The sequence below is a fragment of the Dromiciops gliroides genome, chromosome 3 (assembly GCF_019393635.1).
Source record: "Dromiciops gliroides isolate mDroGli1 chromosome 3, mDroGli1.pri, whole genome shotgun sequence".
Classification (NCBI taxonomy): Eukaryota; Metazoa; Chordata; class Mammalia; order Microbiotheria; family Microbiotheriidae; genus Dromiciops; species Dromiciops gliroides.
The window spans coordinates 536,777,251-536,801,315 of NC_057863.1; the positions used below are offsets into that span (position 1 = coordinate 536,777,251).

Here is a 24,065-nt window from a genome sequence, read left to right on the forward strand (position 1 = left end):
TTCCCTGGAACAATTGCTTCTTTCAACTCCCCACATTCGTCACTTCTTACTATGCCCCCATCCCTAACTCCTAACCAGGTCCTTATTGGGCCAAACCACTTAGGGGGCATTCTGACTAATGTGGCTGAGGGCAGGGGCAACAGGGGAAAAAGGAATTGGTTTGAAATAGGGAGGAATAAATGAGAAAAGGAACCATCAGTCCCCCACCTGCAGCTATGTGTTGTGATCCCTAAGGTGATGGTCAGTGTGTGGAACAGTCAGGGGAGGGATGTGGAGACAGTGAGAAGGGAAGGACCTGGCTACTGCTGGCACATGCTGGTAGCCTGCTTTCACTTCTTGGCCTTGCCTTGGGCTGCCACAGCTTCCATGGTTTTGCGCATGGTCTCTTCATCACTGAGGAACTGCATGGGCTTGATGGGTTTCAGATTCTTGATCAACTCATCCAAAATGGGAATGCCAGAGGGCAGATTGAGCTCCATGATTGCTTCTTCACAAACCCTCAAGATGCTTGACAATCCCTCGAAGACTATTGCCATGGGCTGCAATCAGAACACGTTTTTCTTCCTTGATCTGGGGGACGATTTCCTCATTCCAGAAGGGTAGTGCCCTGGAAATGGTATCTTTGAGGCTCTGAAAGGAGGGCAGCTGATCCTCAGTAAGATTTGCATAGTGAAGATGCTTGCTGCTGTTGCTGTAGAAGGAGTGGTTGGGCTCCATTGGAGGTGGTGGGATGTCATAGGATTGGCGCCAGATCTTCACCTGGGCCTCACTGTGCTTAGCCGCTGCCTCAGCGTTGTTGAGGCCTGTCAGACCTCCATAGTGCCACTCATTGAGGAGCCAAGTCCTCACTACAGGCAACCACATCTGGTCAATGGCATCCAGTACCGTCCGAAGGATATGAATTGCTCTCTTCTGGACAGAGGTGAAGCAGATATCAAATTCATAGCCAGCATCTCACAGTGCTTGGCCACCACTGTTGGCCTCCTTGTGCCCGGCAGGGCTCAGGACTGTGTTGTACCAGCCGCTGAATTGGTTCTCCAGGCGTTCTCTCCATGCCGTATCAGCATTAGCTTATAGGCGGCCATGGCGGGGCAGAGGCTTGGGGCAGCGGGCAAGGAGACTGGCAGACGGGCTAGTTCAGTTTTACTTTATTAAAACTTAAAACTATACCAAGACTTTTGGAACACTGTCAGTGTTGTGAGGTTATACTGGAGCCAGCTCAAACTGACACAGGAAAACCAGTTGTTCAATTTTCAGCATGACCATTTGCACCTAAGAAATCAGCAAACACTACAAATCAGGTCTTGATTTATTGTTTTACTGATTGTCTAGATTTAAGAAAGTGAAAGACAAAATGTAAATAATGCAGATTAAATGTAAAAGTCTGTCATTTATTGCACCCTTCCCCCTCCCCCAATCTGCTTGTTAAACTTTAACAGCATATCCTTGACTGTATTCCAGTTTCCAGTCAAGCAAACTAAGGCATTAAAAGATCAACTGACTGTCCCTAGATAATGTAGTGAGAATTGATAGCAAAGCTAAATTGACATCAGGAAGACTTTCTCAGACTAGTAGGCCACACCTCATTCTCCTGGCTTGTAAAGGATATAGAAGATTGAATATAGTTGTGAATAATGAAGTAACAAATTAGTTATAGAAAGTTGCTGGGTTGATTCCTCTTGGGTTTGGTAGACGTTCTTCCTTTTTTTTTTTTGATAATATTTTCAAATTTAGATTATAAAAACCAGAGGATAAAAACTATATATGTGTATATTTACATAGCATATATGTGACATATATACACATACAAATATCCACATGAAAACCGTTAGTTTGCAAAAATGCTCTAACTCACATGCTTACATGCTGGCTGATTCTAAAATTAGGTAGGAGGTGCTAGAAGAAACTAATATAGAAAGCCATGCTAATAGACCATTAAAGGGTCAGAGCTGAGAGAGCGTGGTTCAACGAAAAGTGGCTTTGGAATCCAAGGGCCTAAATTTAAGCTCTGACTCTGATACTTACTTTCTCTGCACAGTTAGTTAACTCTGTGACCTTGGACAAATCACTCTACCTTTTGAGAAAGCTGGATTAAATGATTTTGAAGGCCCTTTCTGACTAAAAATGCTATCATTTCTGCTGTTTTATAAGGAACAGACCATACACAGGGCCCTATTGAAAATTCAATTTAAAAAAAAAAGAAAATTTGATTTTTAAGCCCACAGAAAGGTAAATATGGTATGACTTTGAAATTGAAGTGACAGTCAGTGGCAGTGCCAGTGAGGAAAAGTAAATTCAGAACCCACTGTCCCAGGTAAAGGCAGGACTTGGAGGGGCTGCCATTTATTCCTCCCTCTTCCATTTTGCACCGCCTGACCAGATGTGCTCGAAAAATCTGGTCCCCCTGAATTTGTACATCTGTCATAATTCCTGTCAATTTTAGCTGGAGAGGGAACAAAGACTGCTAGCGATTAACTTCAAAGAACTTTGTTGGAAAGGAATGAAGATATTTAAGGCCTATTTTGTGAACTAATTGCATTTGCATATTTATGGGATTTACTGATATAGCAGTAATTAAAAACTATTTAGTAGTCTTAAAGGACACATAACTCAGTTGCTGTTTGCATAATAAACACTTGCTTATTATGTTTATTATGTTTGCATAATAAACCCTTTCCCCCTGCTCCAGCCAAAGACATTGGCCAATGGAGAAGGTACTTTATTTCATGTGTAATACAGGGGAAACAGTGCAAAGGTTTCGTAAGAAAGAGTGGGGGGAATGGGGCCAACTTGTGAAGACAATAAAAGCATTTTAACTTAATAATGACCTATACTTTGTAACGATTGGAATGATGCCACCTGCTGGAGACTTACTGTAGAAGAGTTCTGCCCATGAAGCGAAGGTCTTTGAGGGCAAGACCAGGAGTCTTTTCTTTGGTGTCAGGAAGTGACGCGGACTAGTGGGAGGAGGAAGGAAGAGACTAGCGCTCTGTCTCGCGCTCTTTCCTTTGGACTCTGGTGGAGAGCGGAGCTAGAAATGTGTTCTCCCTTTAATAGATAGGAATCTAGGCCTTTTTCTCTCTCTTTACCAAATTCTTATTCTCCTTAATAAATGCTTAAAAGTCTTACTCTTGCTAAAGCTTATAATTTATTGGCGACCACTCATTGGATATTTTAGACAGACTAGCTAGAATTGTAGCCCTTAACAACTTCTAGGCAAAGGATGACAAATTCACATTTCAGATAGGTTCCTTGCTTTCTTGCCCTAGTGGTATTATTTAAAAGCCTTCATGCTCAACTCCTTAAAATAGAAATTACTGATGTTACATGATCTGCTAGTATATGGGGAAGATTCTGATGGGATTGACTGTTTTAGCCCTCCATCCTAAAGGGTTCAAGCAGAGAGTGGTATTTTGGACTCCTCAGAAGTAAGGAGACAAACAAGGAGGAAGGGAAGGAAAATGACAACTTGCTCTTCTAGAGTGAGAAGTATAAAATCCAAAGGAAGAGTTCTCATTAAAAAATGGAAATATAAGTATACATTAGCAAAACCAAGTCTGCTATGAACCATCTGATGATAGGCGGAGGGAAGTGCCAGAGGAGATCAGAAGATTCCTGGATATAAACTTCCTTGAAAGTTGTCTCTTCTATGAAATAACTCATATCTTCTAGCAGTATTTGTCTGCCAATAAGGAAGAATAATGGACAGGATCAGAGGCCTATTGTTGCATTAGCTGATGAAGGTTGTAATGTACCTGAATTACAGTTTATAAACAATGGCCTTCTTAGTAACAGATGAACATACAGAAAAGCCAGAGAAAGCAGGTACCAAGCAGACTGACTTAAAGCCATAGATTATTACAATGCAAGGGAAAAAGAAAATGGCGGTCTTCATCTTAATTGAACCTCTCCATGAAAGGAAGCTTCTGTGTGATTGTTTACCCATAAAAGGTATATCCAATATGCATACGCTGCTTGAAACTTGTCCCTATTAAAGCTCATTAATGTAATTCAGACCTGTCTGCTCTTAGCCTTACTGTCACTTATAGAGCATTCACATAGTCTTAAAGGAAGGCCTCCTTCTTGCCAAGGTTAACCTTTCCCAAAAAACCCAATCATATCATGGTAAATTCCATACACCTCAGCTTCCCTGGAGATGCTGAGTTAAAAGAATGTGTAATGAGATTATTAATTAGGGAACCCCTGTTTCATTGATACCCCCTTCTATCTGATAAATTACAAAATATAAGGAGCAGATAATACAGACAGGAAGTTAGGGTCCTAGTATAAAAAGTATTGACATTTTGCTACCCCTTCAAGAGGTGTGAAAAAGCCTCTCATAAATTTGGTGGGTGCTAGCCATTGGTTGGCTGAAAAAGCAGCAATGCCCCTAGTGGCCTTTAAAGAGCAAGACAATACTCTTTAAAGAACAAATTAAGCCAGGGGCAGCTAGGTAGTGCAGTGGATAGAGCACTGACCCTGGAGTCAGGAGGACCTGAGTTCAAATCTGGCCTCAGACACTTGACACTTATTAGCTGTGTGACCCTGGACAAGTCACTTAACCCCAATCGCCACACACACACACACACACACACACACACACACACACACACACACAAATTAAGCTAACAGAGAAAAGTCTGAGTGGTATGATCTCTGGCAGTTGAGGGGAGCTATGGAGGAAGGGTCTAGCTCTTGAGAAGGAATCACTCTTTGCTCTTGGGGACAAGAAACATCTCTCTCCTTTTCCCCCCTTCTCCCACCACCAGCAATGACTCACTGCAGTGGGACAGTTCATTCAGTAGAAGATGTTATGCCCAGCAAAGAATAAGCCCAGAACTGTAGAATGTAGAGATGTTCTTCTTGGTAATTTGAAGTTGAGATAGGAGCAGGCCTAGTAGGTCCAGCTGAGCCACATGGCCGAAGTAGGTCCAAAGGGAATAGCTTGAGGACACCACAAAAAGAGACAAATGCCCATGGGGGTGGGCATTGCCATGACAACTTATTTCATACTTGTCCCTTTTATTAGTGTATTCTACATGAGTGCCCACTCTTTCCACTTAGGTTATACCTTTTTGTGGGAAAGTGAACTCCAAGTTTATGTGGAGAATATTTTGTTGTTATTGTTCATGGTATATTATTTCAGTAAATGTTTTTGCTTTATATTAATTGTTTTTACTGGCTGACTATTAAAGGTAAACTAAGGTGAGCTAGAGTTTTGGGAGTGTAGACCAATATAATACCTTTAACTTGGGTTAATCACATCTTGTGAGAACTAAACCATGAGTCAAAGTTGGGGAGGGTGTCCTAGAAGGGGTGCTATATCTACCTTCTAGTGAAACAATCTTTCTCTGCTCTGCCTCTTCATTAGACCAATCCTTCATTTTCACATTCTAATCTTCAAGGCACATGGACTTTCTACTACCCAAAATTGTGACTAAAAGTGAGGAAGAGGGGGACAGCTAGGTGGCTCAGTGGATAAAGCACCAGCCTTGGATTCAGGAGGACCTGAGTTCAAATCCGGTCTCAGATACTTGATATTTACTAGCTATGTGACCCTGGGCAAGTCACTTAACCCTCAGTGCCCTGCCTCCTTCCCCCAAAAACAAAAAGTGAGAAAGAGGAAAGGGACCACATTCATTTTAACCCCAGGATCATAGGACCAAGTTTTTGAGGTAGAAGGGCCTTTAAAAACTCATTTTACAGAAGGGAAAACTGAGGCTCAGGGATGTAAAGTAACTTACTCAAGGTCATGGAGGTAGTGAGCAGCAGAGGGAGGATTGGAACCCAGGTCCTCTGACTCCTGAACCAGTGCTCTTTTCATTGTGAAAGATTGTATGATTGGGACAGAGGAGAAGAACCAAGGACTTAGAGGTTCTTCCTCTTCTCCTTGATTTATCCTATGTGACCCAAACCAAACTGTGTCAACTCTCTGTGCCTTTCTCATTTATTCACCAATTGGGAATGCTATGAAGATAAATTATTTTATGTTTTCAAAACACAGGAGTGACATTTAATGGAAAACATAGCTAGGAAAGACCATGTGGCCAATTAAAATTTTTTTTGACAAACAGATATCTATCCAGAACCTGCTTTGAAGGGCACTGGGTTAGTATAACTATGTCAATGTTTGCTTTTCTAAGAGGTAATGACACAGGTGGCAAACTCTGCTATTTAGTAGTCCCCCCCCCCAGTTTCTGAGGAAGTCAATCTGGTAATGAGCCTCTCCAAAATTGGCCATTCTGGTGCTCAAGCACCTCATAGTCTTTGCAACAAGGGTTCTTAACTTTGGGTTCTTTTTTTTTTTTTTTAAGCGGGGCAGTGAACATTAACTGACTTGCCCAAGGTCATACAGCTAGTAAGTGTCAAGTGTTTGAGGTAGAATTTGAACTCAGGTCTTCCTGAATCCAGGGCTGGTGCTTTATCCACTTCACCACCTAGCTGCCCCTAACCTTGGGTTCATTGACAGATTCCAAGAGATTTGTGAATCTGGACTGGAAAATCACATCGTTTATGTATAGTTTTAATATGCTTGCTTTTAATATAGTTGGTTTTCTTTATAATTCCATGTATTGTATTTTTTACAATTGAAAATATTATTCTGAAAAAAGGGTCCATAGGATTCATCAGACTATCATTGTGGTCCATGTCACAAAAAATGGGTCGACCTAGGTTTGCAACTCCCTAGGAACCTCCAGAATTTGTACTTTGCTGACATAACCTTCAAGAATGCAGGGTTACTTCATATCATCAAGTTACCTTTCTTCTACTCTGTATGTATATATTTTTATAAGGCACTACCACTTTGTATGTGGACAATTTGGTTGCTGAAAGGGAGCAGAAAAATAACATTTGTCTAAGAGACACTAATAAAATCTGCTTGAGAAGAAAGACAAGCCCTCATAAAATGTTAAAGGAGAGACACAGACTAGTCTGAGGACCTAAGAGAAAACTGCTCCCTCAGATAAATGTATTTGTTTGAAAGCAGAGCAATGACTGAGTTAAGATGGTTGTGATGCAGATGGTAATCAGGTTATTCACATATAGCTGTTTTCAGAGTTTTGAAGGATCTAGCTGAGAAACTAACTCAACCTGGGGATTATGAGAAGATTATGTAAGGACTGATGAAATTAGACCAGAGGTGGATTTTTTTGAGTTTCATATCATGTTACAGATGGGTCACTGATTATGAGGTACTGATTTGTAGCATTTGAAGCCAAGGAATGATATAGGTGATGACCAGATCAAGATAGAAGCAAGAAAAGAAGTTGAAAAGGGCCTAGAAGATATTAAATACAGAAACTGACTCATTTTGAGCTGATAGACCCTGCAGCTGTTTTCCTGAGTGCCCTGTTGTTTGATAGAGAGCCATTGCTTTGCTAATAACTGAATGTCTCTAGAGAAAGACTGATTCAAGTCAGTTAATAATAATAGTAATAACTAAGATTTATATAGTGATTATTATGTGCCAGGCACTGTACTAATCAGTTTACAATTTTTATCTTATTTGATTCTCACAATAGCCCTGGGAAGTAGGTGCTATTATTGTCCTTACTTTACAGATGAGGAAACTGAGGCAAAAAGGGGTCAAGTGGCTTACCCAGGGTCATACAGCTAGTAAGTTCTTGAGACTGGATTTGAACTCAGGTCTTCCTGACTACAGGCCCAGCACAGTATTCACTGTTCTACATAGCTGCCCCTGGCGGTATCTGCTACCCAGAGATAGACTCTGCAGATGCAAGAATCTGATTGGAGGGGATATTCTTGTTGCCAGGCAGAAAGCTCTCAGGGTTTATTGACCTCTAGAACCATCTATGGCCAGAAAAAAAGAGAAACCTCTTAGGAGTGTCAGTGTTGACACTTACTGCTTTCTATAACTTAAGAAAGGAAGAAGAAAGGGGAAGTCAGGCTTTGTAGCTGTTTTGAGTTATGTTAATATATTATGTTGATAACACTTTCTCAGAACCTCCTAAAGGTGGCTGTGAGCTAAGAGCTTGACTCTACTCCAGCAGCCTGAGAATAGCAGAGAAATGACTTTTCCCATAAAAAGAGCTGTTAAGACTAGAAAGGGAACAGAGAGACAGTATTGCCCAGCGGGTGATGCATGGTGCAGACTATTTTCTACAGAGACCAAGGACATCAAAGTCTGCAATTCTGAGTTGTGAGTACCCCAAATGAATGTGTTTCCCTGTTAGGTTTTAGTAATTGTGTGCCCACTCTCCTATTAGTGGAAGAATGTGACCCAGATTTATGGGCGAACTGTCATATTTTTATTATTTCCACTTTTTACTTTTGTCATGTAAATGATATGATTATTATTGTTTCTGCCTTTTCATTTAGTTAACATTTCACACCTAAAAATCAATGGTGTTATTATAACCGATTTTGTTTAAATGAGAGCCACACAGGTGGGCTCTCAGGAACTACAATGGCAAGAGGTAACCATGTAACTTCCTCACAGGAGGGCACCCTTAGTTTTGAGTTGTGGCCACATTTTACGGCTCTGGGATACCACTCTGACATATTTGAAGTGGATATAAGTAGGGTGAGCAAACTAATTCCAGTCCAGGGAGAGGGCTTACAGAGGTTTGGGGGTCAGGATCATGCCTGGGCTGCATGTATCTTGTACATGCCTTCTTATTTACATTCTAGCTCCCCTATTAGTGTATAAGCTTCTTAAGGGCAGGGAATGCTTTTGTGTTTTGCCTCATCTTTGAATCCCTAGCACTTAACACAATTCCTGGAATAAAGTAGATGTAATAAATGCTTGTTAATTAACTGATGAATGGCAAGGTATTGGAGTAAGATTTCAGTGGAGGCTAGTATATTATAAAGTATTATTAGATTGTAGCTATGTTGTAACTATTTAGATGAGAAGAGACAATACATCAGTAAATATGAATGTCTATGTTGGTGATTCCCTCGCCAGACTATTTGGAGAGCCAGCCTGGGAAAACAGAGACCCCAAATGATGATGTAAGAGAAAAGTTTTAAAGAAGCCTGGGGTTAAGAGAAAATAACAATTTTGTTTTGTTTTGTTTTGTTTTGCAGGGCAATGGGGGTTAAGTGACTTGCCCAGGGTCACACAGCTAGTAAGTGTCAAGTGTCTGAGGCCGGATTTGAACTCAGGTACTCCTGAATCCAGGGCCAGTGCTTTATCCACTGTGCCACCTAGCCACCCCTAGAAAGTAACAATTTTGAAACCGTGCTGGGGAAAAATGATGAGACAGTTCATAGCATTATATGGAGTAGTCAGGTAAGATCAGATTCGAATTTCATTGCTTTTCACTGAAAGCCATTTAAAATAGTCAATTTGAGAAAGCTTTAAAAGGAATAGCAGCTCAATGGAATTTGTTTGTTTTTGCTTTTTTTGTGGGGCAATGAGGGTTAAGTGACTTGCCCATGGTCACACAGCTAGGGTCAAGTATTTGAGGACAGATTTGAACTCAGGTCCAGGGCAGGTGTTTTATCCACTTTGCCACCTAGCTGCCCCCTAGCTCAAGGGAATTTAACTACCTAGGGAAGGGTGTGGTTGGCGAAAGGAAATTAAGTAGCTAGAGTTTAGGAGAATAGTCTCTCCTGATTTGTGTAAGAATGTGATGCAGTGGAAAGAGCTCTGGATTAAGAGTCCAAGCATTTGGTTTGAATGCTAGCTTTGCTACTAACTACCTGATTTGACCTTGGGCAAGTCACCTACCTTTGCTGAGCCTTACTTGATCTATGACCCTATGAGTGTGGTAGATTTGGAATCCAAGTAGACTTTATTGTTTAATTGATCAGATGAGATATGACTGAGTACTCTGATTTTAAATATAAGGAAAGACAACTGGAAATGCCTATAAAAACCTGGTTTCCATGTACCTGTTCTGCTTAGAGTCTGTTCTTCCAAGATTTTCTCTCACCGTAGTAAAAATTCCCTCTTATTGCAATCAAAATGACTGAGCATGTTATGCTTAAGTGGGCATGATAGGGGAAAGCATATTGTAGAAAAAATATTAGGGAAAGAACTATAGGACTATGGGCTCAGGGATCTTTGTGCCAGAAACCTCAATCTCCTGGTTCGTGATGGTATAAAGTTACCCAAGGAATAGTGGCTTTGTTTTGATGAATGACATAGGAAGAATGGGGCTAACGTGGGCTGAGATTCATGAACCTAGAATTAGCAAAATTTCTAAATTTAGGTAGTATGATAGTTAGGTAGGTATTCATAGAACTAGATTATCAAAACAAGGACAGAGAGTAAGTCCATTGATTACCCTTAGTTTTCCTTATTTTTGAATGTCAACCTTAAGTTCTGGTCTTCTGCAACAATCCAAATTTGATGAAAATCATTATGAACACCTGTGTCTATTCATGAACATAAGCAAAAGTGAAAACTCATTTCAGCCTCTTCTTGGTTCTCATTCAGGTAGCTTCTTTTTATTTATTTTTTTTATTATTTTGAAATTTCTCTTTCTATGGAGAGCTGTATTTTTTTTTTGCACTTTTTTGTGGGGCAATGAGGGTTAAGTGACTTGCCCATGGTCACACAGCTAGGGTCAAGTATTTGAGGACAGATTTGAACTCAGGTCCAGGGCAGGTGTTTTATCCACTTTGCCACCTAGCTGCCCCCTAGCTCAAGGGAATTTAACTACCTAGGGAAGGGTGTGGTTGGCGAAAGGAAATTAAGTAGCTAGAGTTTAGGAGAATAGTCTCTCCTGATTTGTGTAAGAATGTGATGCAGTGGAAAGAGCTCTGGATTAAGAGTCCAAGCATTTGGTTTGAATGCTAGCTTTGCTACTAACTACCTGATTTGACCTTGGGCAAGTCACCTACCTTTGCTGAGCCTTACTTGATCTATGACCCTATGAGTGTGGTAGATTTGGAATCCAAGTAGACTTTATTGTTTAATTGATCAGATGAGATATGACTGAGTACTCTGATTTTAAATATAAGGAAAGACAACTGGAAATGCCTATAAAAACCTGGTTTCCATGTACCTGTTCTGCTTAGAGTCTGTTCTTCCAAGATTTTCTCTCACCGTAGTAAAAATTCCCTCTTATTGCAATCAAAATGACTGAGCATGTTATGCTTAAGTGGGCATGATAGGGGAAAGCATATTGTAGAAAAAATATTAGGGAAAGAACTATAGGACTATGGGCTCAGGGATCTTTGTGCCAGAAACCTCAATCTCCTGGTTCGTGATGGTATAAAGTTACCCAAGGAATAGTGGCTTTGTTTTGATGAATGACATAGGAAGAATGGGGCTAACGTGGGCTGAGATTCATGAACCTAGAATTAGCAAAATTTCTAAATTTAGGTAGTATGATAGTTAGGTAGGTATTCATAGAACTAGATTATCAAAACAAGGACAGAGAGTAAGTCCATTGATTACCCTTAGTTTTCCTTATTTTTGAATGTCAACCTTAAGTTCTGGTCTTCTGCAACAATCCAAATTTGATGAAAATCATTATGAACACCTGTGTCTATTCATGAACATAAGCAAAAGTGAAAACTCATTTCAGCCTCTTCTTGGTTCTCATTCAGGTAGCTTCTTTTTATTTATTTTTTTTATTATTTTGAAATTTCTCTTTCTATGGAGAGCTGTATTTTTTTTTTGCACTTTTTTGTGGGGCAATGAGGGTTAAGTGACTTGCCCAGGGTCACACAGCTAGTAAGTGTCAAGTGTCTGAGGTCAAATTTGAACTCAGGTCCTCCTGAATCCAGTACCAGTGCTTTATCCACTGTGCCACCTAGCTGCGTCCCCAGGTAGCTTCTTATTATCTTATCTTCTGAAATGTGGCAAGTGAAAATTTAAGAAGTACTCCTATTTGTCAAAAGTCAATGGCTTTTAATGAAAAGGATGCAGGAAAGACAAAAAGCAGACAGCATCTTTTCCCAGTGCATTGTTAGCATTTGTTCTTCATTAAACAATAACAGATTTCCATTAGCCTGAGTAATTCAAGAGCCCAGTAACTATTGTCAAATGCTGAAGATATTACTGCCTAAGTCTGATTTGGAGTAGCTATTTGGATCTTAATTATTAATGGGATTAGCCTTTTGTATGTCAGCAAGAGCATAGCCTAAGGTAAAAGCACTGCAGGAAATCATATTAGAATAGAATTTCCTTTCCTTAGGGGCTCCCCTTAGATTCCATTATTCACTTAGCTGTCCTGTGTCAGAGAAATTCAAATCTTGCCTGTGATCAGATCCCAATGGAGGGAAGGTGGGGAGGTGGCATCGGCCTTAGTTCCAAAATATTTGAATGACAGTTGTGTTGGCCTTTGGTCACATTCAGTGATTATAAAATAACCTGGAAAAAAAGCAGGCACTGTATGGCAAAAAGCAGACTAGAGCCGAGCACAGAGAAGCAGCATCCTTCAGTGTTTCCATTTGCTTCTTGAGGACCATCTGCTGAATGCTCAGGCAGGGGATGATGGCAGTCCTCTTGTCACTTGGCTTGGTGGCAGTCTCAGGTAAGTGGCTTTAATGGTTAATGCATGTCAACTCTTTAGAAACCACGAGTTGTCTTTTTATACACTATGCTGGACATGCTCTCCTGATTGCTAGTTTCATTAGCCATCTGTAAAATGCCAGCACTGAGAAGATAGATAGAGACCAATCATTCATTTAGGACTTTGCAGTTTTAATTAGATACCCATAGATATATGCTTTTATACCCATTATAGATGAGGAAAAGAATCTAAAGTGTATTGTTTTAATGATTTAATTAGTGACTGCTTTTCCAAAAATCAAGTCCTATTTGCAGTTATTCTCAGAGATAGCTTTTGGGTATATTCTATTTTAAAATTCATTTCCACATTTGGGTAAAAAACAAAAACCAAACCAAACATCCTTACCCTTCCTAATCATCTTGCCTCTAGAAGTCCTGTAAATGTCTTCCAGGGGTATACCATGTTCTCAGAGACTAGAATATCCTTTTGTTCCTTCAGGTTTTATCTCAAACTCTGTAGATCACAGTTCTGGGCATGGGCGTTATCCTAAAGCAGGTCACTGTCAATCTAGAAAATCTGCCCCTAAGATTTTTCCAGCTGAAAAAAATTACCCATCACAATATAGTACATTTCCTACATGCTGTTGTTTCTATTTTAGCATTAGCAATGTTAATTCTACTGAGTTGAAACATTTTAGTGGGATTTAGGGGATTCTCTTGACTCCTCATGCTGTCACCTAGAAGTATCTATGTTCATTTTGTTGTTTTCCCATTTGGGGCATAGGAATCCTAGAGGCCCTGATAGAACACTTAAAAGGCATTTTAAAATCCATAAATTCTGGTGGGAATAGCATGGGTTGTCAGAAACTAAAGTGGTAACCTCTAGGTGGATGGAAGAAAGAATAGAGACCTACTACTCCCCAAAGATAGTGTAAGGAATCCAGGAAAGTTGAATTTAAATTGGTAGAAATTGTAAAGCATAAAAAAACAAAGGAAGTAGAGGCAGATTTTAAATTTAAGTGCCCAAAAGAGGATTCACAGCAGACTACTATGAACCCCAAACCACAGACTTACAGAAGCTGATAGAATACAGAAGCTTTGTATCCTGCAAGAAGATACTAAAATTAGGAAAACTAATAACAAACAAACAAAATCCCAATTTTTCCTTCTTTCCTGATTTTTTGTGGCTTGTATCATGGGTCATTTTAGTCACAAAGCGTGGTATGGAAAGTGTTTCACAGTGGTTCCAGCATAAATCAGGCACAGAACTTTTGTTGCAATAATAGAACTCTGATCTGTAAACACAAAAGGATTGAACAAATTACCAGTGAATATTTGCTATCTTGTGAAAATATAGGGGTGGTTCTTTAACTCCCAAATTTTCTCTCCAATAATATTTTCTATGCTGACAAATCTCTTCTTTAGCCTGCCCAAGCTTCAATTACATCCTTGGGATCTATTTCCTTCCAATTTTCAGGCCTAGGTTCATCACAGTACTGAAGAAGCCACACTCAAATGAAGAAAGGCCTCTTCATTGAAGTAACACAATCAAATGGGTGTAAGGGACACTATAATTTGAGGCAAGGGGAAAGCATTGCAAAGGAGCTAGCTATGCCTTATCATGGAGCTGTGCTCATTCATCAAAACAAAGAAAACTAAGATCATTTCATTTTCTTTCTCTTTTATTTTTGGTGCCCTACTATACTAAAAATAATTCAAAACTCTTTCCTTTACAGATTTTACTTCCAGGATATTCTTCCCTGAAGACAAGTAAAGTATTCCAAGTTTAAAAATTAATATTCAAGGAGACAATGGGGCCAGGAATTCTTCCTAGACTTGATGGCATCTATTAGTGTCTGTTGAAATATCTCTGATCTTTGAGTCATTTAGTACTTGTGTGAATGTCACATTAGCTTTCATGGGGGCATAATTTACTGTTAATTAATGGTCACTTAAATTCTTAATCTCTTTCTTGTAATTGATCTTTCTCCTCAGGCAAATTTGCATTCATAGTAGAAATGTAATTAATTATTATTTCTCCTTTTTAAAAAATAGCTTTCTCTCCTGGAACACGAAAGCAATCTAATTGTTCATTCCCTTTCTTCCATAATTTTTTATTTCTTCTTTGTTGATGTTTCAATGTCTTTCTGTTCTCTCTCTCTCTCTCTCTCTCTCTCTCTCTCTCTCTCTCTCTCTCTCCCCTCTCTCTTTCTTTCTCTCTTTTATTTTCCTCTTCCTAAAAGTACTTTTGTGTTTCTATTCTTATCTCTGAAAATTCATACAGATATTTTTGACAGCTTTTAGGAAACACATGTTCTACTCAAATCAGACCCAGAATATCTGGAATGTGTCCTAAGAAAAATCATGGTGTTGGGGGTAGGGGTGGGCAATGGACTGGTTCATTCATTCCCTGTGACCATGTTTCCTTTCAGTCTTTAACTATTTCCCTCACACTAACACAAATATCCTTCAGTGTTTCCCTATCTGAAACTTGAATTTGGATCTCCCTAGTGAAGCAAAAGGTGAGTTACCAAAACAAACAAACAACAAAAAAAAAAGAAAGCCAGATTTTGGGGCAGCTAGGTGGCGAAGTAGATAAAGCAGAAGCCCTGGATTCAGGAGGATCTGAGTTCAAATATGGCTCGGACACTTGACACTTACTAGCTGTGTGACCCTGGGCAAGTCACTTAACCCTCATTGCCCTGCAAACCCCCCCCCCCAAAAAAAGGTGAGTTACCCATTGCCAAGCTAGCAGGAAGGACATCAAAGCAGCTTCATTGGAAATCCTGATTCCTCACCCTTGGCAGATTGTCATCTAAAAATCCTATCAGTCTTATTCATGAATATTTTCCTTGGGTGGATACACTGCACATTTTGACAATCATCGTTCAAAATAATCCTAAAAAATGATACTCAAATTCAGTCTCTCCCTTCCCTCCTCTCCCCCAACCCCATCATCCTCATCCCTTCCCACCCCTTCATAGCTGAATAGCTGATGCTGCTGTTTAGCATCTTCTTGGGAGCATGGTTAGAAAGTAAAATGCTCATTAGATTCCTAGCTCTGATGATAATGAAGGTGAATATTCTACTGCCCACAATGAGCCTGAATCTGTACCTCCAGCACAATTGTGTTAGCATTTTGGTCACAGTGACATTGATAAATCATAGAAATTGCTGCCTGTGGCGGCAAGTGACACTACATCATTCATAAAGAAATGGGTATAAACAGGATTGTCGCACAGGGAGAAGATATCTCATTTACAGTTTCCTGCTGGATCCCTCATACCTTCAGCAGCTCATCAAAATAACCATCAAAACCACTGAGAGCCCAGGCGAATGCATGCCCAGGACACTCCAGATTAGATTTCACTCACGCACTTTGGCAGGAGGTGTGCAATTTGCTTCAGTCCAATGACTTAGAGAAGCTTCAAGTTCCCCAAGGGCTAGCAAAGCTTGTGAACAAAATATCTTTCTGCAATTCAGAGAAAGCATTCACAAATTTGTCACTTACAATTGTTGATGTTCATTTCTCTTACTTCCCATCCCCCATCCCCTAGTCATTGCCCTTCCAGCCCTTCCATGAATCAAGATTCCTGGCGCATAAGAAACATTTTTTTCCCCCTGGAACCAGAGAGAATTTTCTCAAAACAAAGATTACATTTTCTGACAAGTGCATTTGTATTTAATGAGCCAGAAGAAGAGATAAGATTTTTTGAGTAGAAAAGTATGAAACAAAAATCACAGTAATTCAACCTTACTCATATGTTCATTGATTTCTACAATCAATCCACAACATTTATTTATTAATTGCCTACTATGTACCAGACATTATGCTGGGCTCTGGGAACACAAAGACAAAAGCAGAACAGTTCCTGCCCCCAAGGAGCTTTTGTTCTATGGAGTCACTCCAAATTATCCCCAAACCTATCCCTCTCTCACACTCCATGCATCTGACCAATTACCAAATTGTGGTTATTTCTAACTCCCTACCATCACTCAAATCCATCACCTTCTCTCTACTCATACAACTACCGTTATAGTCAGACCTTTATCATCTCCTAACTATTGCAATTCTCTCCTAATTGGAATGATTGTCTTAAGTCTCTCACCATTCTGGTCCATCTTCTACACAGATGCTAGAGTGATATTCTGAGAGTGCAGATCTAAGCAAGTCATTCTGCTACTCGGTAAACTCCAATGGCTCATTATTACTGCTAGGATCAAATAGAAACTCCTTTGCTTGTTTTTTGTTTTTTTCTTTGTTTGTTTGTTTTGGGGTTTTTTTGGTGGGACAATGGTGGTTAAGTGACTTGCCCAGGGTCATACAGCTAGTAAGTGTCAAGTGTCTGAGGCTGGATTTGAACTTAGGTCTTCCTAAATCTAGGGCCAGTACTTTATGCACTGTGCCACCTAGCTGCCCCTCTGCTTGGTTTTAAAGCCTTTCGCAATGTAGTCCCATATATCATTCCAGCCTTATACCTTTTCCCCTTTCCCATACTCTATTGTCCTGCAAATAGTCCTCTTGTTCTTTTCCCCCATTTCCAGGTCTTTGCACAGATTTGCAAAATGCCTAAAATCACCCCCTCTTCACCTCTACCTCTTTAAATCCCTTATTTCTTTTAAAACTTAGGTAGAGACACCTTTGGCATGAAGCCTCTCCTGATTTCCCCCAATTGCTAGTGTCCCCTCTCTTCTCCCAAAGTCCCATGTAGTTATTTCGGATCCATTTTATGTATAGACTTCTATATGTACGTGTTATATCTCCCCTGATCAAATGTAAACTCCTCAAAGTCAGGGACTGCTTCATTTTTTTGTCATGGATCTCCAATGACTAGTTCTGCACCTGGTATGTAGCTGGTTTCTAATAAATGTCTATTGATTAATAGCATCTAGGTCACAGGATTGTTGTAAGTATTAAATTAAATGAGGTGGCATATTTAAAGCTTTAAATTCGGTAAGCCTTAAAGTTCTATATGAATGCTAGCATTTTTTTAAACAAAAATACTAATAACTGGGAAAAGCACATGTAGAAGCATATTCTAGGTAATTGGGGAGGGTATAAGGTGCTAGCACTTGAGGGATCAAGAAAGTCTTCATGTAGAAGGTGGTGCTTGAGTTGAGTATTGAAAGAAATGATAGCACTCTATCCACTGAAGCACCTAGCTGCCCTACTCATCCTTTTTTTTTTTTTTGTGAGGCAATGAAGGTTAAGTGACTTGCCTAGGGTCACACAGCTAGTGTCAAGTGTCTGAGGACAGATTTGAACTCAAGTCCTCCTGAATCCAGGGCTGGTGCTTTATCCACTGCTCCACCTACTCATCCTCTAAAGACCAGCTCAAGTACTACCTACTTCATGAAGCCTTTCCTGATACCTTCCAGTGGATAACAACTTTTCTACCTCACACAACACTCTCTAATGAACCTTAGTATCCTTCTCTGTTATAGTTGTTATGTGCATGTATCTTATCCTCCCTATTAGACTGTAAATTCCATGAACACAGAGACTATGTCTTAAATATATTTTTTATCTCTACCAGAATCTAGCATAGTACTTTGCATATAGGTGGCACTTAATAAATGTTTGTTGAATTATTTTCCCTAATGTTTTAGGTTCTCACAGTCACTGTTTGCCAGGATTCTATGGCGACTGTCACAGAAACCCCTGTGAGTAAGAAAGAGCTCAGAAGGGCAAAGTGAGAGAATCATTATCATCCAGCCAGTTAGTACATTCTATACTTTAGACTCAATCAGTTTTGTCTGACCCCACGCACCACTTTGCATAGGTATACAAAACACAAAACAATATAAATACAAATGTAAAGGAAAAACCACCCACCTAGGGAGTCTAACCAGACTCCCTAGAGCCACACTGCTCAGTCACACTGTAGTCTCACCTGGCTTTCCCTCCTGTCAACACATTCAGCTTTATGGTCACAGTATAAGGACCAATTTAGGAAATACCAACAGAGGTCTGGACTATTTCCACTTTTATTAGTTCAGGGAAACTCAGAGTAGAGGAGAGGCTTGTCCCGAGCTTGTTAGCAACTGTTGCCTCCTTGAATCTGGTAATAGTATCACAGAATCACAGGATTTATAGCTGGTAAAGACTTTACAAATAATCTACACACACACAAGGCCCAGTGAAATGCCTTGCCTAACATTACTTGCTAGGAAGTAGCAATGCAAAGATTAGAACCCAGGTTTCCAAATTCAGTTAACATAAGATCCCTGGTTGGGGATTGGAAAGGGGTAGTAACCTAGCTTCACTCTATATACCTAGGGAGAATTGGTTCATATATGAAAGAACTTAGATTATCCCCTTATTCATTGGTCCCAAACCATTAGTTGTTGGTTAACTGCCATCTCAAGTGTGAGTTGTCCCATGTTACTAAAGGTCTTTATCGTGTGTCTCAATACTTCCATGCCTAGCACCCTTTCCCTATGGATATTCCTTACTGCCCTTCATTTGAAGTTTTGGGAGACAAGTCTCAAATTGGCTTCTTCTTGCTTAATCCTAGATCTCCCCTGCCTTCTACGATTCTTGTCTTGAACTCACTGGCCCCATAAGGCTAGATCATTAGGGAAAACACTGGAAGCAGAGGCCCTCACCAATTTGGTACCACCAAGTCCTCTTTGGGGACTTAGATCTCTGATTGCCTCCTAGCTTCATAGGACTGAAGCTCTCCTGTTTCGCCAGTTTTAGTCTGATCTTAAGCCTGCCTCTTTTTGTCTTTAGCTGTATCTTCCAAATCCCCAAGCAATAGGATGCCCTGCTAAACAGTACTTTGTTAGGTGCTGTAATGATTGGAATGACGCCACCTACTGGAGACTTGCTGTGGAGAGCTCCACCATGAGGAAAATGCCTCAGAGGCATTGTGGCTTTTCCTTGGCGTCAGGAAATGACGTTTGCTCATGGGTGCTGTCTATCAAGTCTACCAGCCAATCAACTGGAGAAGCCTGCTATGGTCTGGGAGGAGACAGGAAGGAGGAAAGGGAGCCTGCGCAGAGAGCGCGGGCCTTTTTTGGCTTCCGGACTTGATGGTGGTGGCGGGAGAGGACTTCACAGGAGATTTGAGGAAAGATAGGAATGCCAGGCTGTTAGAATTCTGTTCTCATTCTTTTTCTTTCTATTTTCCAATAAACCCTTAAAAACCTAAACTCGTTTTATCAGTGATTTTTAGTCAGTTTCCCCCAAACTGGGGGAACACATTAGAATCCACATTTAGAATCTTAAATTACACAGTGCTTTTGAAACTCTTCCAGTGGCACAGCCTCTTCCTAGACCAAAATGGTTCTCAGTTGGGAATTCATTAAAAATGAGCTATCAAAGTCCCATCTCCCCTGTCAGAGTACTTCAATCCTGCTTCTGAAAGGAATGCCTCCAAACTTCCAGAAACTCTGCCAGCAGGACAGCTGGAGACGGCCCGGAATCCAGTGGGAGGCCTTGGTCTTTTTTCTATTGTAGTTGTAGGAGCTGATGGAGCTATCACAGTCACACATGTAGAGTCCTTTTTTTCAATTTCAATTTTATTTTATTATTTTTCAGCTACATGTTACATATAAGGATAGTCTTCAACATTTGTTTTCACAGGATTTTTAGTTCCTAATTTTTCTTTTCTCCTCCCCAAGACAGAAAGCAGTCTGATATGGGTTGTATATGTACAATCACATCAAACATATTTCTACATTAGTCATCTTGTGAAAGAAGACTCAGAGCACAAAGGAAAAAACTCAAACAAGAAGGAAAAAACAGTCCAAAAGTAGAAGCAGTATGATTCAATCTGCAGTCATAATTCATATTTCTTTTTTTCTGGATCTTGAGAACATTTTCTATCATGAGTTCTTTGAAACTGTTTTGCATTGTTGAATTGCTGAGAAGAGCCGAGTCTATCCCCATTGTTCATCATACAATGTTGCTGTTACTGTGTACAATGTTCTCCTGGTTCTGCTCCTCTCAGTCAGCATCAATTCATGTAAGTCCTTCCAGGTTTCTCTGAACTCCTCCTGCTCATCATTTCTTATAGCACAATAGTATTCCATTACATTCATATGCCACAACTTGTTTAGCCATTTCCCTATTGATGGGCATTCCCTTGATTTCTGATTCTTTGCCACCACAAAGAGAGCTGCTATAAATATTTTTGTACATGTGGGTCCTTTTCCCTTTTCTATGGTCTCTTTGGGATACAGACCTAGAAGTGGTACCACTGGGTCAAAGGGTATGAACAGTCCCATAGCCCTTTGGGCATAGTTCCAAATTGCTCTCCAGAATGGTTGGATCAGTTCACAGCTCCACATGTGGAGTCCTTTTGCTGTGCCACAAGCTGAGCAGCCACCCTTTTAATTGTAACCCATGGATAAGCACCATCAGATCCTATAGGGATAAAAGATTGCTAGAATTTATAGTGTTAATTTTACTTCTCAGGCTCCTACAACCTTCAGCTGCCTTGGTTCTGTGACCTCAGACGTAGACATTCAAGAGAACAGCAAAGTGATTTCAAGGATGTTTTAGTTCAGTTCAGTCATTTTTCAATCATGTCTAACTCTTTGTGACCCCATTTGGGGTTTCCTTGGCAAAGATACTAGAGTGGTTTGCTATTTCCATCTCCAGCTCATTTTACAGATGAGGAACTGTGGCAAACAGGGTTAAGTAACTCGCCCAGGGTCACACAGTCAGTAAGTGTCTGAAGCCCTTCAAGGATATAGCTGTTACTAAGCTTATAATAGAGTCATTTCTGTCTATTCATTGGTATATTCAGTATCTAAAACTTCAAGCAGTTTACAGTACAGTCCAATGCAAAAGACTTTTCCTATAGACACTGAAAAACTGGGGAATATAACACAGATGTATAGGGAAAATCACTGAGGTAACCTGCTTCCTAGGGCAGGTTAGGTGGTGCAGTGGATAGAGAGCTAGGCTTAGAATGAGGAAGACTGATCTTCCTGAGTTCAAATCTGGCCTCAAATACTAGCTGTGTGACCCTGGACAAGTCACTTAATCCTGCTTGCCTCAGTTTCTCCTCTGTAAAATTAGCTGGAGAAGGAAATGGTAAACCACTCCAGTACCTTTGCCAAGAAAATCCCAAATGGGGTCATGAAGAATGAGGTATGACTGAAATAACTGAACAACAACAACAAAAAAACCCACCTCTGGCTCCCAAGAACTGCCCTCTTCTGCAATAGTGAAGGCTCACTTAACTACCTTGCTTACCCTCCTACCTATATATTATAGAATAGGAAATAGCAGCTCAGAGGCCTGGAATAGCTCTGCTTTTATAAGTTGGTTACCAATACCCTCCTTGTAGATATTAATAGCAACTATACCTTCTTGCTCTTACTTTTCAATTGGCTTGCCTCCCTGACTATGGTAACACTCATCATGCTAATTTTTGTTAATTTGTTGAATGATATTCATAGAATATGAAATAAAAATCTAATAATGATAAATGTAGTATTTAAAAGAAAAAAGCAGGAGTTAGATTTGCCAAAAGGAGCTTTTGAAGGGTCTAAGATGATGCCCTTTCTAGTCACTGACCCAGGATAGTGCCAACAATCAATGTATAGCCAATCTTCACCTATGTCCTTGAAAGGGTGAGAAGGAATTTTATTTCCAATAACTACTAATCCTTGGCCTCCTGCAAAAAGGAAACATTGGCATAAGAGTAAAGTTCACATCCCTTGAAATGGTGAATTGGTTCATTTGTTTTTGCAATAAGATTTTGCACCTGGGCACTTAAGCCACCAACTTTCTTTGAGTAGGGGACCTTGAGACTCCAAATAGCTGAGAAATGTCAGTGAATTTGTATTTTTACTAATAACTAATCATAGGGGCAGCTAGGTGGCACAGTGGATAGAGCACCGGCCCTGGAGTCAGGAGGACCTGAGTTCAAATCCAGCCTCAGACACTTAACACTTGCTAGCTGTGTGATCCTGGGCAAGTCACTTAACCGCAATTGCCTCACACACAAAAAAATAACTAATCATAGATAATGGCTAAGCAAAAAATGTTAGTTAGAGGGAAAATATCAACTCTACCGAGCACAATCAAATCTTTAAACCATTAAAATCCCTCAGAAAGTTTCTGTCTAGCACTCTGCATTCCTCACTCTCTCCTCTTACTGATCACCCATCTGCATCCAGTGTCTCCTATTCTCACCTATTATTAATGGTCACATATCTGTATCTAGTGCCTTCCATTCTCCCCCATTCTTACCTCTTACTGATAGTCATAGGTTTCTTTTCAGGGATCCTAACCACAGGTACTCATCATCCCAGCAATTCGACTCTCCATCACTTGACCTGGAAGTTGCTACAGAACTATCACAAGGGAGTGAGACCGGTTCAAAACTGGACTCAGGTCACAACTGTTTACCTGGATTTGTTGGTTCATGCTGTGTTGGATGTGGTAAGGACCACCTCTCTTGCCTTTATTTATATCTGGTAGCCCCTTATAAAACTTTGTATTATTCATACCTGAACATAGTTAGGTGTCATATAATGAATGTTCCAGTTGAAATGGAAGGTGGGGTATACTAGATACATGTCAGTGGGCATTCTGGATTAAAATCCTGCCTAGTCAAAGCCTCCACTGATGCTGAGGAACAGACAACTTAGAAGCATTAACCAGTACAAATTTAGGATGCTTTATGAAAAAAATTCTCTAGGCTAGGACTAGACTTTTGTGAACCTAGGGTATGGTATGAAAACTACACATGCTCTCCTTACCTAATCAAATATGAATTATCTCTAAAAAGAATTAGTTGTATTATAACAATAGTTGTCCACCAAAAGCTTCTAGACTTCTCTATTACTTATTTTTCCATAAAAAGTATTTTATTATTTTCCAGTTACATGTAGAGATAGTTTTCAACATTTGTTTTTATAAGATTTCTAGTTTCAAATTTTTCTCCCTCCCCCCCCCTCCCCAAGACAGCAAGAAATCTGATATAGGTTATATACATTAAATCACATTAAACATATTTCTGCATTAGTCATGCTGTGAAAGAAGAATCAGAGCAAAAAGGAAAAACCTCAAAAAAGAAAAACAAAAAAATAGAAATAGCATGGTTCAATCTGCATCTAGATCCCATAGTTCTTTTTTTCTGGATTTGGAGAGCATTTTCCATCATGAGACCTTTGGAACTATCTTGGACCATTGTATTGCTGAGAGAGTCAAGTCTATCACAGTTGATCAACACACAATGTTGTTGATACTGTGTACAATTTTCTCTTGGTTCTGCTTCATCTCATTCAGCATCAGTTCATGTAAGTCCTTCCAGGTTTCTCTGAAATCTGCCTGCTCATTTTTTCTTACAGCACAATAGTATTCCATTACATTCATATACTACGACTTGTTCAGCCATTCCCCAGTTGATGGGGATCTCCTCAATTTCCAATTCCTTGCCACCACAAAAAGAGCAGCTATAAATATTTTTGTACATGTGGGTCCTTTTCCCTTTTTTAATGATCTCTTTGGGAAAAAGACCTAATAGTGGTATTGCTGGACTTCCCTATTACTTATGACATAAATGATCACAAAATAAAATACCTACATGTCATGGGCAGCAGCACTTTCCAGATTAAAAATATGCACATTTACAAAAGGTAATATTAAAAATATCCCCTACCATGA

At 39.9% G+C, this 24,065-nt stretch overlaps 1 protein-coding gene and 1 pseudogene across 1 annotated transcript in view; one reads left to right on the plus strand and one right to left on the minus strand.

Moving 5' to 3' along the window:
• Positions 1-329: 329 nt before the first annotated feature.
• On the minus strand, positions 330-1,085 carry LOC122750803 (annotated as a pseudogene).
• Positions 1,086-12,415: 11,330 nt separating this feature from the next.
• Positions 12,416-24,065, plus strand: part of HTR3B (5-hydroxytryptamine receptor 3B) — a 33,464-nt gene continuing 21,814 nt past the window's right edge. Inside the window, exons 1-2 of the mRNA XM_043993687.1 lie at positions 12,416-12,455; positions 22,678-22,838. Of these exons, the coding sequence (XP_043849622.1) occupies positions 12,416-12,455; positions 22,678-22,838 (201 nt within the window). The remainder of the gene's footprint in view (positions 12,456-22,677; positions 22,839-24,065) is intronic.